Source organism: Diospyros lotus, chromosome 6 (assembly GCF_014633365.1).
Source record: "Diospyros lotus cultivar Yz01 chromosome 6, ASM1463336v1, whole genome shotgun sequence".
Taxonomy (NCBI): Eukaryota; Viridiplantae; Streptophyta; class Magnoliopsida; order Ericales; family Ebenaceae; genus Diospyros; species Diospyros lotus.
This window is the reverse complement of record NC_068343.1, coordinates 20794499-20810405: the sequence shown is the minus strand read 5'-3', so window position 1 is coordinate 20810405 and position 15907 is coordinate 20794499. Positions and strand designations below refer to the sequence as shown.

Here is a 15907-nt window from a genome sequence, read left to right as displayed (position 1 = left end):
CAAAGAGAGAGACCAACAACCAAGTTAGTTAACTTCATTTGGCTTCTTTAATAGATACTTTAATTGTTTTCTTTAATTGTTTTTTTTAATTCAACATTGATGTATCCTCTTAATTTTCAGCATTCGTGTAGATACTTCAGTTACATTTATGCATTCATGTACTTAGCATCCAGGGGATCAAGGACAACCTACTATATAAGGTTTTGATCTGCCTTCGTTTGGAGACTTTTGAACAAATCGAAAACGTATCTAGTTGAAGTGTTTTCACACTTTTGGTCTCTCCTTTCTATCTTATGATAGTTAGGTGAAAATCATCCTTATGGGGACTAGAGCATCCATCATAGGCCATCATCATTGAAAACTAAAAGTTTAACTACTACTTATGTTAGTAATTTATTAATTGATAATATTATCTATTAAATATGAGAGATGACCTTTTTTTTCTTTCATATTAAAATTAGAGTTGTTAATAGATCACTTAACCTAATAATTCACCTTAAACTCGATATAAAATTAATAGGTTTTGGTTGATCCTTAGCAAATTTGGGTTGTTATCGAATCGAGTTGGTAAAATCTTATTAGGGTCGGATTAAAAACATGTCAACTCAAAAAAATTCAAAACCAACTCAATAACGAGGTAAGTTTAAATGGGTTGTGACATGAAAACTAGAATCGAAATTGACCCTTTATAACTTATTAAATAGAATACTTGCTAATTTCCAAAATACCCTAACAACTTTTTAATTATCATTCTTTCACTTTCTATCAAGTCATTTTTGACATAAAATTTTAATATTTTGATTATTTTTCAAATTGTATCATGCATGATGAATGTATTATTTTTCTTAATTTTTGTCTTGACTATTTTGGATTGTTTAAAAAAATGAGAATGAAATAGATCACTTAATTAGTAATTTATAGATTATTTTATTTTTAGTTTTAACATTTTAGTTAGTATTTAAATTTAAATAGATACTTAAAGAGGTTAATGGGTCAATTTGATATGTACGTGTTAACTAAGATATTTAACAAGTTAATCTATTTATTGTTTAGTCAATATACCTAGGTTTGGGTTAAGATTTTTTAACCCAATAAACTAACAAATCAGGTTCAGGTTAAGTCTTAACAAATTATGACTCGATTCAAATTTTACTTGTTTGAGTCACTTTGATTTAAGCGCTTTTTGAAATGGTTATAGGTTTAAATGTAAATTGATTAAATTTCTCCAACTTTAAAATCTATCCAATTAATCCCTAGATTTTCTGAAAATTAGCCACGACACATCATTCGATACTAATAACCTTAAATAAATTGACCAAATGTCCCTTAAAACTCTAGGTCTTTGGCCCAAACACCCTTGAAATTTTATTTTTTGTCAAATTAATCGCTAAATATTCCTAAAAAGACCATGTGATAAAAAATAAAAGTTCAATCTATAGACACAAAACCCTAAAGTTCAAGACACATTTAGGCCAAACATTCAAAGTTTAGGAGTGTCAAGCTATAGACACAATGTTAATAGTCAATTTACAGTAATATAATGGACAGTATAATTAATTTTAAAATGTTTAAAACTAATTAAGCCAATTTAAAGTTGATAGTATTTAAATCAAATAATCAAACTGAATGTATAATCAATTTACCTAAATTTAAATCTTTCGAGCAATCACCACTTTTTTACTTTCTTATTATTTACCCCCCCCCCCAAAAGAAAAAAAGTTCATGTTAATATTCAAATCTCATCTTTAAGAATCGTTATATATATACACACACAAGTATAAATGTTATTGAGAAAATAAAATAAAAGAATATTTAGGGGGAGATTCTTAGTGTGTTGTTTATAGGAATTTTATAGAAGATAAAAACATAAATTAAAATGATTAATGATATAAAAAATCTTATTATCACTAAGAAAAAATGATTAGTATGTTGAGAATATAAAATGAGTTGGATCAAGCTAAACTTGTGTTAAATTGAGATTGTGTGGGTCGTGTGAGATTCAATGATTTAGCTAGAAAGAAGGTCGAATCAGGTTACAAGTTTTAACGCGTCGATCTAAGTAAACTTGTCTTTTTTTAAGAAGCGTTGCATATTTTTGTTTTTAAAATACCCTTCACATTTTAAATTAAAATTGATTTTTAATTCTTTTATTAAACATTTATATCCATTTCAAATGTCATATATTATGTTTTAATCCATACATGTGTAAGTAGAAAAATTGATGTAATTTACTTAGTAATGTTGCAATTATAATTTATGTCTATTTATGATTTCCTTTTATATTTAAATACAAAATTTGAAATTAAATACACTTTTATTAAATGTAAATTAAACATTGAAACTTGTTATAACTTGTTTATTAGTGTGGCGACTAATCTTAGTGTTCATCTTTTTTATTTGAAATGAAATAAAAGAATTTGTTAAGGGAATTAAATTTATTATATAATTTTTTTTCAAAAAATATTATAATTACTCGAATTGGTTCGTTGAGCCAGAATTTTGGGGCCCGATTTAGCCGTCTGCTATGGTATTAGGCAAACTCAGAGAACCCGACATATTTAACATTTCAAAAGTTACAACTTAAAAGCAATAAAAAAAACTTTTTTTTAGTAATTTTGATCAACGCTAGCTAGAAACCATCACTATCCTAAAATATTTGTACAAAAAATATCATTACTATGGTTTGGTTTGAATACACTTGTAATGTAACATTTCGCATCAAGTAATATGAAAAATTAAAATAACTTATTCTGATAAGTTTACGTAAATTTTTCAAGAGTTTCCCCAGTTCAAGTACGCTTAATCCGAGAGTTTTTTGTTTACATTCAACTCAAAAAATATTCAATTGATATTGTTTCATTCTTTATTTATTCTCAATATATACTATATTACATGTAATATCCAAGAACTACGATAAATAATAAATTATGAGTAATGTTAATCATTGCTATTAGGATAATAGTTAAAGTGTAGTAAATGCATTTTATTCTCAAATAAGGTATATTTATTGTATTTATTTATAACCTATTGCATTTCAAAAAATTTTGTCACACTTTTTCAAGCTTGAAACAAAATGCTATAAATGTAACTTATTTAAAAATAATATGCATTTATTATACTTTTATCATTGCCTTTAAAATAATAATTATGATTACTCATAAATTACGCTTTTTATATAAGAAATTAATGAGATAGTTTAGGGATGATAAGGAAGAGAGTATGGGTAGGGGATCCCTTCTTTTGTCTCCATACATTGGTTGGTTGATAGGGAGAAGAACAAAGACAAAGGGACTAGAATTAAATTAGGTTTAAGTTTTAAATTTATAAGAACATGTGAGATATAATATATAATTAAATAAAATATATAAATGTAAATAATTATAGTGTGATAAAGAGAAATTATCCCCATAGCTGTAAGGTATATAAATTCTTAAATATACAAGGCTTTGAGTTAGTAGAGGGGGAGTTTTGGCGTTACGGGTAAAGATATTTATTGCCATATAGAAGATAGATAGATGTTGACATGAAGCATAGAGAAGAGATGGTCATAGTGAGCAAGTAATATATATAAGGCAAAAACGAAATTAACGGCGTTGGGGGCGTGAGTGAGGAGAAGCGAGAGAAGCAAAACATGGTCTTGGAAGGGGACTTCTCCTGAGTGCTTTACAGACTGTACTTTACTCAGCTTCTACCAATCACATCGCACCACCTCACCATCCGCCCGCCTCCAAAAAACAAAACCCACCATTTCCAGAGCGCATCTCTCTCTCTCTCTCTCTCTCTCTCTCTCACACACACACACACACAAAACCCTCTCTCTCTCTCTCTCTCAAATATAAAAAACCCTACTTTTCTCTTTTGGTACTTTGCTGAGCTTGCAGACCTCTCTCTCTCTCTCTCTCTCTCTGCAATGTCCCATTTCAATTCAACTTCCTGCAATCGGTTGGGTCACTGAGGACTTTGTGAGTTGTAGCTTTCCAGAATTCGAATTTGTTTTGCCCAAATGAAGGATTGATAGGGTTTTGGTCTCGCGTTCAGCTATGAATCTCACTCCCATTTTCGCCCGCTTCCTCTCTCTGCTGCTCTTGTCCAGCTTTGTGTTCTCGTCTCAGGACGAACTTCGCTCGCTATTCGAGTTCAGGAAAGGGATCCGAGGAGATCCGCTCGGGAAGGTCTTCAACTCGTGGACTCCGTCCTCGGCCGATCCACAATCTTGCCCCAACTCCTTCTTCGGCGTTTCCTGCGACGACGCCGGAAACGTTACGGCCATTGTGCTCGAGGGGCTCGGCTTAACCGGTGACTTGAAGTTCTTCACGCTCAATGGGTTGAAAATGCTGAAGAATCTGAGTCTGTCTGGGAATCACCTCTCCGGTCGGCTCGTTCCGGCCCTGGGGTTAATGACCACTTTGCAGCATTTGGATCTGTCAGGTAATCAGTTTTATGGACCAATTCCGGCTAGGATTAACGATCTCTGGGGACTGAGTTACCTCAATTTTTCCTTGAATAACTTCACGGGTTGGTTTCCTGGTGGAATTCGCAATCTGCAACAACTGAAGGTGTTGGACTTGCATAGGAATGGGCTTCGGGGGGACGTTCAGGAACTGTTTTCGGAGCTCCGAAATGTGGAGCAAGTAGACTTGAGCTACAACATGTTCTTCGGATCCCTTTCGATGGATTTGCAGAACCTTTCGAGCTTAGCAAATACTGTGCAGTACTTGAATTTGCGCCAAAACAGGTTGAGCGGTGGGTTCTTTAAGGATGAAGCTGTTTCATTGTTTCGGAACTTGAGAGTTCTGGATTTGGGTGATAATCTGATAAGTGGGCAGCTGCCTTCTTTTGGGTCATTGCCAAATCTTAAAGTTCTGCGCATGCAAAATAACAGCTTGTATGGGGTAATACCAGAAGACCTGTTAGAGAGTTCGATTCCTTTGGAAGAACTGGATCTCAGTGGCAATGGGTTTTTAGGTAAGACATTTTTTTAACTTATAAAACAATTGAACCTTTGTATCATATTTTATCTGGATTGTTCCTCCAAAGGGCTCACTGTCGAATACTAATGATTACACCCACACTGTACTTATTGATCTTTTGGTGCTACTACGAATCCTATGCTGAAATAAACTGTGGATCCTTTCAGCATGATATCATTATTCTAGTTCCTGATTATATACTTTACATATACTCTGACCTTTAATTGTTTTCCTTCTTCCTTTGCTTCACATTTTAGATAATGATAATTTGAGGTCAATAAGAGGCAAAGTAGGTGAAGTTTCCATGCATGACGAAGATACTACAATAGAAGTCTTTTTCCTAGATTCCCCCCCCCCCCCCCCCCCACTCCTCCTCCGGGTTTTTGTGGCTCTTTCTGTGCACAAACTTAAGCAGGGGCAAATTTTTATTGTTACAGCTAGTTGGGGCACATGGAGGCTGTTAATAAACAACAATTTACAATAATTATATTGCTGGCATTCTCCAGAATATAATGCAAGATTCAAAATTAGAAGACATGGTACCTGAAAATTAATATTCATCAAATATGGAAGCTAAAGGAGAAATCTTCATTTTGTTAACTGGATATGTAGACTTTCATATTTTGCAATTAATTTGTGATATGGAAAACATCCTTTGACGTGTTAGGAATCAAAATGATTACAGGGTTGGAGGTGAGGACTTACTGGCCTGGCTAGCTTAAGAAAATCCTTTCTGAACACAGAATGTCTTTGGATGAATAAGTTGTTAGGTAGGTCGTGCAAGGACTTGTACGGCTATCTATAATTAGACATAAAGTACTATTTTATGCTACACATGCTTCTAAATTTGATTGGAATTTAAGTACCACAACTATCCTGAAGAAAAAGAGCCTTTCAAGGACTTTGAGGGCAGGAGGTGAAGATGACATTTCGGCTTTCTGTTTAGTCTAGGTTCTTTGCAAAGAAATATAAGGGCAACTTATGTTCTAGGAAACCTGATGTTCTTGTGGAGACCTAATGAACATGTCATGAATGATATGAGGTCCATTTTAGAATTTTTGTGTTGATGGAACAGGGCCATTACAGATGACTGTTGCCATTGACCTACAAATACTTGCCATTGATGATAACCTAACTAAAACTAAAGAGAAAGAGATAGAGCACCCTAATTATAATACTGTCATGTAATATGATACCCATATTCAAAGCTTCATTTAAGTATTATGCCAAGACTCAACTATTTTGTTACTTCAATTAACTAGTGTGGTAAAGTGTAATGCTGCAATATTTTAGGCAGTGCAATAAGTTGTATACGATATCGTCCTAGTTATATTAAAAAACAGCATAGCGCTCTAGGTAGTGTTGCTTCTTCATGAATATCCTCAATGTAAGAGGGACCTAATCCTTTGAGTTTGACTTTCCATGCTTTGAACGAATGCCAAACAAGTATTTCATTCTCTTTTTCTTTGTTATCTAACATGAGTCGGCAAGTTAAAAGTTATTCTTTGGATTCTAGTTCCGTTGACACTGCATTTGTCGTTTTTTGCATTCCAGCTAAGCAAGTGATAAAAGATGAGCTGATCCTTTTGTCTGTTGCAAGATCAACTATTGGATTCTTTCTTATTAGTTAGTTAAAGGAATGATATTTATGTATTACTTTTCTCGTACATTGCATAGCTGTCAATGTTGAATTGGGCAATGATATTTGTCTGTTGGTGTTTTTTGGGGGGTGGGGGTTCTGACTACTCTGGTTTGGATTTGCCGTTATGTCTACTATATTTTTAAAAAATAGGGAAAAATTCCACCCGTAACCTTTATTTGGATCATTTTTACAGACACCTCACGTGGTTAATTTTTGGCATTTTCGGGTCCAAATGGTGCTTTTTTGTTTTTTGTCTCCAAGCAACCACCTTTGTGAGGTCAAATAATGTGTAATGTGTTTAAAGTGACAAATCACAAGGAGTCAACAAAAGCAGACCACAATGATTCCTGTAAAAAAATGGCCCAGACAATTGGGTCTGGGTGGAATTTACCCGAAGAATATGTGAATATTTTTTTAATATTCAATCCACATTGTTTGATTCTAACTGTTTTGATTATTGTTCAATACTAAAAATTTCAAAATAATGTAAGAATACTATTAATATTTCATTTGCAAATTGATGTAAAAGGCATATTTATAATATGTACATATTTAAACTCATGTTGCTTTGCTAATGTGCACATTAAAACCATCTTGGCAATCATATCATCTCCTTGAGGAGTTCAATATTCCTTCAAGTTTTTTTTAAATACAGAAAATCCTTTGCTACTTATTTTATGCAAAAACCTTATAGTTTATTTGATTGAGTACTTAGGGTTTCGGCCATCTTCGTAATTCGTTAACTAAGGGGTTGAGTTATTCTGCTACTGCAGCTAGTAGTTGTGGTGAAGTAATAATGACCATCCTGGTCTGATGCTATATTTTCCTACTGTAATGACTTGAATTGTACTTCTCTCAATATATCAACAATACTATACTATTTTTAATGTTGTTGATCCTACATCAATCTCCTCATCTCAGAAGAAATTATTCCTTTTGAGCTTTGGATATGTAGGATACAAACCAAGTCTTTCTATCCTCTTTTTCTTAGTCAAAAAACCCCATTCAATTCATTGGATGATAGTCTTTGACTATGCCTTGTTTCTCATTGCTTAGCTGGAGGAGCAATATCTCATTGATATGTGCATGCTGCCTGTATGTAGTCCCATGCTTTCTCCAATTTACACCATAAAATCATCTTGGCTAAGTGCCTGATTGGTCCTTTCAGTTTTCCTAGATTTAGTCAAACTTCATCTTGCAATAATGAGACACTACTATATTTGATTGCATTACCAATGAAATTTGATCAACTTTATCTGTGGTACTCTTGGTAGTTTGACATACTACCTCAGGATATTCAGTAACTTTTGTGGCTATCTAATAACCAACTGACCTGGTGCCCTGAGCAATCACTCTTCAAATAGATGTCTTACCTAGAATTTTCTGAACTTTTGACTTTGTTGCCTTGACTACTTTTATTAAATCTATTGGATCCCTGGTCATATTAGCTTTTCTTATTCACTGCTTTATGAGTCAGTGTTCTTATTCTATCTGCTTAGTTCTGTTGCTTAAGGGTTTTGACTTTCTGTTGACGAGGCCTCTCAATTTATTTTTTATCCCATTGGTAACATTTGTGCACTCCATATGTTGGTGTCAGCTAAGAAGCTAGATGCTGGAAGTTCAACCCTGTATTCACATTTTACTGACACAAGGCCTTGTCTTTAGGATTCTAAAATATTTGTGTAGTTGCGTATTGGGTATATTGGGTGGTAGGGAGTCCCAAGTGCATGAGTCTCCTCATTTTGCAAGGGTTAGGAGATGGTCGTTCTTGTATGCAGTCTTATACTTGCTTTGCAAAGAGACAGTTTCCACTACTTGAACCCTTGACCTAATCACAAAAGAGAAACCTTACCTTTGCTACCTTGGCTGATATATCTAATATATTCCAAAACTTATTTTTACGGTAGGAACAATGTGGTTGGAACTTGGAATATTTGTTTGGCCCTCCCTCTCAATCCCTGCCCTTTTTTGGTCATAAAGAATGTTTCTAATACTTATAAAAGTGGTAAAAAAATAAAGACCCTGAAATTTGCTCAAATAAACAATGGCTTCCTTGTTAGCATTGGTTTAGTGTCATTTTCTTTTTTCTTTTGTGTGCACTGATGCATGTTGTTTGGTGGTTCCACTAGTTTGCCATCTAGAAAATAGTTTGTTAGTGACTTTTCCTAATTGTCTAATCTTTTGTATGTATGTCTTTGCAGGTCCAATCCATGTGATCAATTCTTCAACCTTGAACATTTTGAATCTTTCATCAAATGTGCTATCTGGTTCTCTTCCTTCTTCTGTGGGAAAATGTGTCAAAGTGGATTTAAGCAGAAATATGCTCACAGGTGATGTATCGGTTATGCAAACCTGGGAAGCAGCTTTGGAGTTTCTTGATTTAAGTTCAAATCGGTTGTCAGGAAGCATTCCTAACCTAACGTCACAGTTTCTGGGATTGACGACCCTCAATATAGGAAATAATTCTTTACTCGGTGCCTTGCCACCATTGCTGTTGACATCTCCAAAGCTCTCTGCAGTTGATCTGAGTTTGAATGAACTTGATGGGCCTATTCCACCTAGTTTTTTTACATCACTGACCTTGACAAGCCTCAACCTTTCAGGAAATCATTTGACAGGGTCAATTACACTTCAAGAGTCACATGCAAGTGGATTGTTAGTTCTACCTTCTTATCCACTGATGCAGTCTCTTGATCTGTCTAATAATTCGCTAACAGGTATGTTGCCTCCTGATATAGGCAGCTTGGGTAGGCTTAAGTTGCTGAATCTTGCTAAGAATGGCTTACAGGGACCAATCCCGGATGAATTAAGCAAGCTTACTGGCTTGGAGTACCTGGACTTATCCAGAAATAGTTTCAGTGGGAAGATACCTGATAAGCTTCCACCAAGTCTAAAGGTCTTTAACGTGTCTTACAACAATCTCACAGGTCAGATTCCAGAAAACTTGAGAAAATTTCCTAAGAGTTCATTTCAACCTGGAAACTCTTTCTTGAGCTTACCTGATGGCGAGCCATCCCAGAGTGACACTCCTGTTGAAGATCCAAACAGAGGGAACCACCACAGCTCAAAATCAAGTATTAGAGTTGCTATTATTGTTGCCTCAGTTGGGGCTACTTTGATGATTGCCTTTGTTCTGCTTGCTTACCATCGAGCACAACTTCAAGATTTTCGTATAAGAAGTGGGTTTAGTAGCCAACCAAGTGGCAGAGATGTTAAACTAGGACGATTTTCTAGGCCTTCTCTTTTCAAGTTCCATACAGATGCTGATCCACCACCTTCTTCTTTAAGTTTTTCCAATGATCACTTACTAACCTCAAATTCAAGGTCGTTGTCAGGGCAGAGAGAGTTCAGTACTGAAATTGTTGAACAAGTTATTCATGATCGAGGTGCTACTCAATCATCCCTGAATCCCAATCTACCAGATGCTCGCCAAACTATTTCTGAGAGAAAGTCTTCTTCAGATTCCCCGGTGTCCTCTTCACCGCGTTTTATTGATGCAATTGAACAGCGTGTCACACTAGATGTAAATTCACCAGATCGATTGGCCGGAGAACTGTTCTTCCTGGATTCTTCTCTAGCATTCACAGCTGAGGAGTTGTCACGAGCTCCAGCAGAAGTTTTAGGCAGAAGCAATCATGGCACTTTATATAAAGCTACCCTGGATAGCGGGCATATGTTGACTGTGAAGTGGCTGAGGGTGGGATTGGTCAAACACAAGAAAGAATTTGCCAAGGAAGTTAAAAAAATTGGATCAATCAGACATCCCAACATTGTTCCTTTACGAGCTTATTATTGGGGACCAAGGGAACAAGAGAGACTTATTTTATCAGACTATATACAGGGAGACAGCTTGGCCCTGCATCTTTATGGTAAGAGTCTTTCTAAGCATATGTATCAATATGTGTTTGGAAATGACATTTAAGATACTAATCTGTTCTGCTATTTTTATTGCCTGCATACATTTTCACTGTTATTCCTATTGGGCCTTGTGATTCAATAACCAAGCATTTTTTTAATTGTCAGTTTTGTACTACAATTTGCCCTGTTAAGAAAATTTGGGATTGTTCCTTGGAATCGTATTTTACTTGAAGTATTTGTCTGGTAGTATCACAATGATAATTCTATGAAACTTACTGAATTGTGAGGGGACTGCTACATTCTACTTCCGTGCTTGTTTACTAGAGCAAATTTTTATTTTGCATCTGTGCCTGCTAATTATATCTGTCGTTTATCTCTCCACAGGGAGCAGAAGACATAACATTCGTGTAATTGTATCTCTGGTTATGAATATGGCACTACTAAGATAGATTATTGATATACCTTCTTTGAAAGCAGTTTTTGATTCTATATCTAGACAGGTTGAATAATTTTGTCCTGCTGATGTCACTTACCATTTGCAGAGTGTAGTGCAAGAGAAGAAGAAATCTTGTGCCTTTACTAGAAGTATTTTGTTGCTGAACTTTCACAGGCACAGACACAAAATTAGTACTAGACCTGTGGTTGGTTCACATGCTTGTAAAACTGCATCCACAGAATGAACACTAAATTAGCAGTAGACCTGTGCTAGGAGCATGCTTGTGTCACCTACTGTTATGCAGGATTCTTTGTACGTCATGGTTGGTATGGGCTCAAAGACCATGAAAGAGCTTCCTGGGATTTTTCCAATTTAATTCAATTATGCCTAGGGTTCCAGTCTTATTTTGGGATGAATCTGTATGGATGCTCTAGTGTACTACCTTCCACAAAGTATCCCCAAGAAAAAGGAAAGTGGAATTGCAGGATATCAGAATTACAGACGACCCTGTCTCCACTCAGGGATAAGACTCTTGATGGCATTTGGAGAAGCCCTTGGCAATGGTATCATTTATAGGATTTATAAGCTTTAACTGAAATGCTTACAATTGCATGTTTATAAAAAGTGTTAATGTTTATGAATATCCAAGTATATTGACAAGGTCTGATTGACAGCCGGTTACCTAGGGGCTCATAGGATTCCAGGTTTTGCTGCTTTAGTGTGACCAAATAGGTTTCATGTTGGCATATCGGGATGACATTTTTCATCGTTACACTTGCTAGTATAATGGCCTAGGTGTGGTTTGCAAGTAAAAAAGAAAGTCTGTGCAGGAACTCTCTTGTTATTGGTTGGAAATCGTAATGATGCCTTTATTTTTCAATGCCTAATCATTTGTCTCAATGCAGAGACAACGCCTCGGAGGTACTCCCTGCTTTCATTCACCCAGAGGTTGAAAGTTGCTGTGGATGTTGCTCGGTGTCTGATGTACCTTCATGATAGAAGCCTACCGCATGGAAACTTAAAGCCTAGTAATATACTCCTGGCAGGGCCTGATCTGGATGCTCTTGTTACTGATTATGGACTACACCGGTTGATGACACCAGTTGGCATTGCCGAGCAGATACTAAACCTGGGAGCACTTGGATACCGTGCTCCCGAACTAGCTACTGCAGCCAAACCGCTGCCTTCATTTAAGGCTGATGTATATGCATTCGGTGTGATCCTAATGGAGTTGTTGACGAGAAGAAGTGCCGGTGACATTATATCGGGTCAATCAGGTGCTGTCGATCTTACTGATTGGGTTCGGCTATGTGACCAAGAGGGACGAGGAATGGACTGCATCGACAGGGACATTGCTGATGGGGAGGAGCACTCGCAAGCAATGGATGAATTGCTCGCAATATCGCTAAGGTGTATTCTCCCTGTAAATGAAAGGCCTAACATCAGACAAGTCTTCGAGGATCTCTATGCTATCTCAGTTTGAAAGTGGCGTACATGTCTTGGAATCGGTTTTTTCTTTCCTTGACTTGTTCTTCTCTCTCTGTTTTCTTTCATCCTTTATAATTGGTTTTCCTTCCTCCTAATGTTGTCTAATCCTCCTCCTCTCATTCTTTTCTCAAATTTTTGTGTAAATGAACCGTCGACCCCCCATAGTGATTGTTAATCCCAGTTTGATCTTGCAAGTGAAATGATTGCTATTCATTTGTTTTTTCTCTCGTTGTTTCTTATAGCATTAACGTTCTGTGCGGATTGTATGGTGTGCCATGTCAAAAATAGATTATAAACTTTTGGTTAATTATGAACGAGCGATACCAATTACCAAACAAGAAATGAAAATAATATTGTTTCTTTACTTCTTGTAGAAAAGCTGCAAAAAGTAGCAGAGTAACTCGCATTGTTATGCTATCGTGCCTGATATATATATTTTCTGTGCTAAGATGGTGATGTATGATATCTTTACCCTTCTACATTTATAGTGAGCAGCATGTAAGTCGTTTAATCTGCGTGGTCGTCGTGCTAGATTTTAAGGCAGAAGCAGAGACATGGTTAACCTCGAAAACTCCGAAAAGCTCGTTAAGTGAGACTTGAGGTTGATGAATTATTTGTGAAGGCGGCAGGTGGGAATAGCCAGCAGATGCTTGGCCCTGATGGTAACCAGACCAAACTCTTCAGTCATGTCCAGATCCGTGGGCAGCGCATCATCTGGCAGCTTCCAATCAAAGCAATGCACCAGCTGCGCTACCACCAGCTTGGACATCAACAGTCCCAGCTGCAGCCCCGGGCAGCCTCTTCGGCCCGCCCCGAACGGCAGCAGCTGGAAGTCTCGGCCCCGTAGATCGATTGAACTCCCTTCAAATCTCTCGGGCACAAACTTCTCCGGATCAGTCCACGCATTTGGGTCCCTACCAATTGCCCATACGTTGATGGTGAGTCGGGCCTTTTGCGGTATGTGGTAGCCGTTGATGGTGCAGTCCTGGGTGGCTTCGTGTGGGATCAGCAGCGGCGCCACCGGATGCAGCCTGAAGGCTTCCTTCACCACCATGTCCAAGTACTCCAACTTGTCTAAGTCGGATTCTTCCACCATTCTCTCCATGCCCACCAGTTGTTGAAGCTCATCCTGGACTTTCATCATCACTCGCGGATGCCTCAGGAGTTCTGAGAGGATCCAATCAATTGCTGTTGCTGAAGTGTCCATGGAGCCTGCCAGCATGTCCTGCAGATCAATTTCTTCTACATCTATCAAACCTCAAATAATTTTTAAATTGCACCCGTTAATTATGGGAAGAAAGATTTAGAAAACGAAGCTAATGTTAATTATTTACCAACATCACCGATTTGACGTGGCGACGATCAATAGGGAACTCAGCATGTTCAGATTCCATGAAGGCTAGCAAGATGTCAACAAAATCCTTGTTCTGCTCTGATCGGCTCCCAGCTTGAACATGCTCGTCTATGATCTTCTCGAAGAATCCATCAAACACCTTGCTTACATCCTTCATCCGCCGATTTAGCCCTTGCAGATCAAGCTTCCCAATGTAGGGATAGTAGTCACCAATGTTTGGAAGAGCTGCCAACCTCATTGCCTCTTGAATCACAGCTTTGAACCCCTTCTCGTCGAACTCCTCCTCCTCGTACTTCTTCCCGAACACCATCCGACAGCTCATATCCGCACTCATGGATGAGACGCTAGCGCTCAGATCGACTGTAATGCGATCCTGAGCCGCATGCTTGATTTTGTCGATCAAAATGTCAAGCTCCTCCTTCCTCATGGATCGAAAAGACGCGATCTTGTGGGCGCTGAGCAACTGCAAGGTGCAAAGCTTTCGCATGTCTCGCCAAAAGGGGCCGTATGGGGCGAAGGACATGTTCCTTTGGTCGTAGGATATGTACCTGGCTGCCTCGTGAGGCGGCCTGCTGGCGAAGACAATGTCGTGGGTCTTGAGGAACTGCTCGGCGGCTTCCGGAGACGAGACGACGATGTTGGGGACGAAGCCGAAGCGCAGGTACATGATGGGGCCATATTCCTGGGCCAGCCGGTGCAGGTCTTGGTGCGGAAGCTTCCCCAGCAAGTGAAAATGACCCAGAATTGGGAGAGGTTTTGGACCTGGAGGCAATCTGCTGTTCTTCTTGTTCCGCCTAAGCCAGGCTGCTGCTTGCAGGAGATAAGCAAGTGCAAGCACTGCCACTGCCAGAGCTATTCCCCATGACCATTCCATAACTGGATTCATATCTATCTATCTATCTATCTATATATATATATATATGTATGGTTTGATCAGGCAGCTGCTTTGATCAGAGGTAACAAAGGCTGCTGGAATGAGTAATATGTGTTTTGAGTTAGTACTATATATAGGTGACCAAAGGGAAAAACGAAGCAGAAGCCTAGATAAGATCGAATTACAGAGAATGATGCCAAATTCAACTGGTTCATGAATCCTCCCATTTATGTCCCTTTTGTATGGCCATGGCATTGCATGGCATCAGCATCATTTGTCTAGTATAATGATCATTATGGAGATATATAGATAGATTAGTGATGTCTTGAAAAAATTACGATAAGGCAAGAAGATGCCAAATGTATTAGATTACATAATTTGGCTAGACACATAAAAACAACTGAATCTTATTTGTGTATAATAATAAGAAATAAGTTCCATCAATCACATATATAATAATAGAGTTAAAATATTCTATTTAAGTGATGAAAACAAGATTTCGATGAACACAAGAAGTGTGTTCGGGCCCAGTGTCCAATAGTACAATAGTTTCTGACATGAATTTAAAACCATAAAATGGACATTGTTCGAGATGGTTTAGTTGCCTCGTACAATACGGGACATTCTATCATTGGAAGATTCGCAAAATGTAATTAATTCCGCCAGGGATTAATTATTAATTAATGAAATAATATTATTTATCTGAATCTACGTGGCACAATTTTATTAGACATTGAAAATATGTAAATATTCATATTTATTGTACACCTTTTATTGTTCAATGAAAAGATGCTACACAGATCGAAGGTCTATATCCAATTTAGATAAATAATATTACTCTAATTAATTTTAAAATTTTTACCTATCTATGTAATACCCTGTTTCAGCATAAGGATGCCATGTAATTTAAGAGATTAAAATATCAAAAATTGGCTTGATAGTAAAAATAAATTGCCGAATCGACTGCAGGAAGTATCCTGGAGTTTAGATGTCTAAAGAAAAATGTATGTTAGCGATGAGCGTCTCGATGCGAAATTTATGACACCGAAAGAAATCAAATCGGAAATAGTTTTCAATACAGCTATGATTCAGCTTGAAAAATCGAATGGTTGTAAGGGACTTCCAGAAAGTCAACAGAATCCTGAAAGGGCTCTAATCTTATATAAGGATTAACTCTGAAGTGGTTTCGGGATAAAATAAAGGTCATGTGAGGACACTGGGATAAAAATGTACTTATCGAGTAACTTGAAGTTATTAATCTAGGATTTAAAATATCTCAATGATT

General features: G+C 37.1%; 2 protein-coding genes across 2 annotated transcripts; one reads left to right on the top strand and one right to left on the bottom strand.

Moving 5' to 3' along the window:
• The first annotated feature begins 3795 nt into the window (after positions 1-3795).
• LOC127804151 (probable inactive receptor kinase At5g10020) lies at positions 3796-12618 on the top strand. Its single transcript, XM_052340938.1, has 3 exons — positions 3796-4965; positions 8814-10481; positions 11812-12618. Exons 1-3 carry the CDS (start codon positions 4041-4043, stop codon positions 12387-12389), a joined length of 3171 nt encoding a protein of 1056 aa, XP_052196898.1. The 5' UTR covers positions 3796-4040; the 3' UTR covers positions 12390-12618.
• An 87-nt stretch (positions 12619-12705) lies between these two features.
• LOC127804152 (cytochrome P450 71AU50-like) lies at positions 12706-14771 on the bottom strand. The gene is made up of 2 exons (XM_052340939.1): positions 13729-14771; positions 12706-13619 (listed from the first exon to the last, which is right to left on the bottom strand). The coding sequence occupies exons 1-2, from the start codon at positions 14632-14634 to the stop codon at positions 13005-13007; spliced, it is 1521 nt and encodes a 506-aa protein (XP_052196899.1). The 5' UTR covers positions 14635-14771; the 3' UTR covers positions 12706-13004.
• Between the last annotated feature and the right edge of the window lie 1136 nt (positions 14772-15907).

Coding starts and splice junctions, on each gene's coding strand:
- LOC127804151 (XM_052340938.1), top strand. CDS start 4,041: ATGAATCTCACTCCCATTTTCGCCCGCTTCCTCTCTCTGCTGCTCTTG. Junction 4,966..8,813: donor CAGTGGCAATGGGTTTTTAG/GTAAGACATTTT, acceptor ATGTCTTTGCAG/GTCCAATCCATGTGATCAAT. Junction 10,482..11,811: donor CTTGGCCCTGCATCTTTATG/GTAAGAGTCTTT, acceptor GTCTCAATGCAG/AGACAACGCCTCGGAGGTAC.
- LOC127804152 (XM_052340939.1), bottom strand. CDS start 14,634: ATGAATCCAGTTATGGAATGGTCATGGGGAATAGCTCTGGCAGTGGCA. Junction 13,620..13,728: donor ACGTCAAATCGGTGATGTTG/GTAAATAATTAA, acceptor ATTGATCTGCAG/GACATGCTGGCAGGCTCCAT.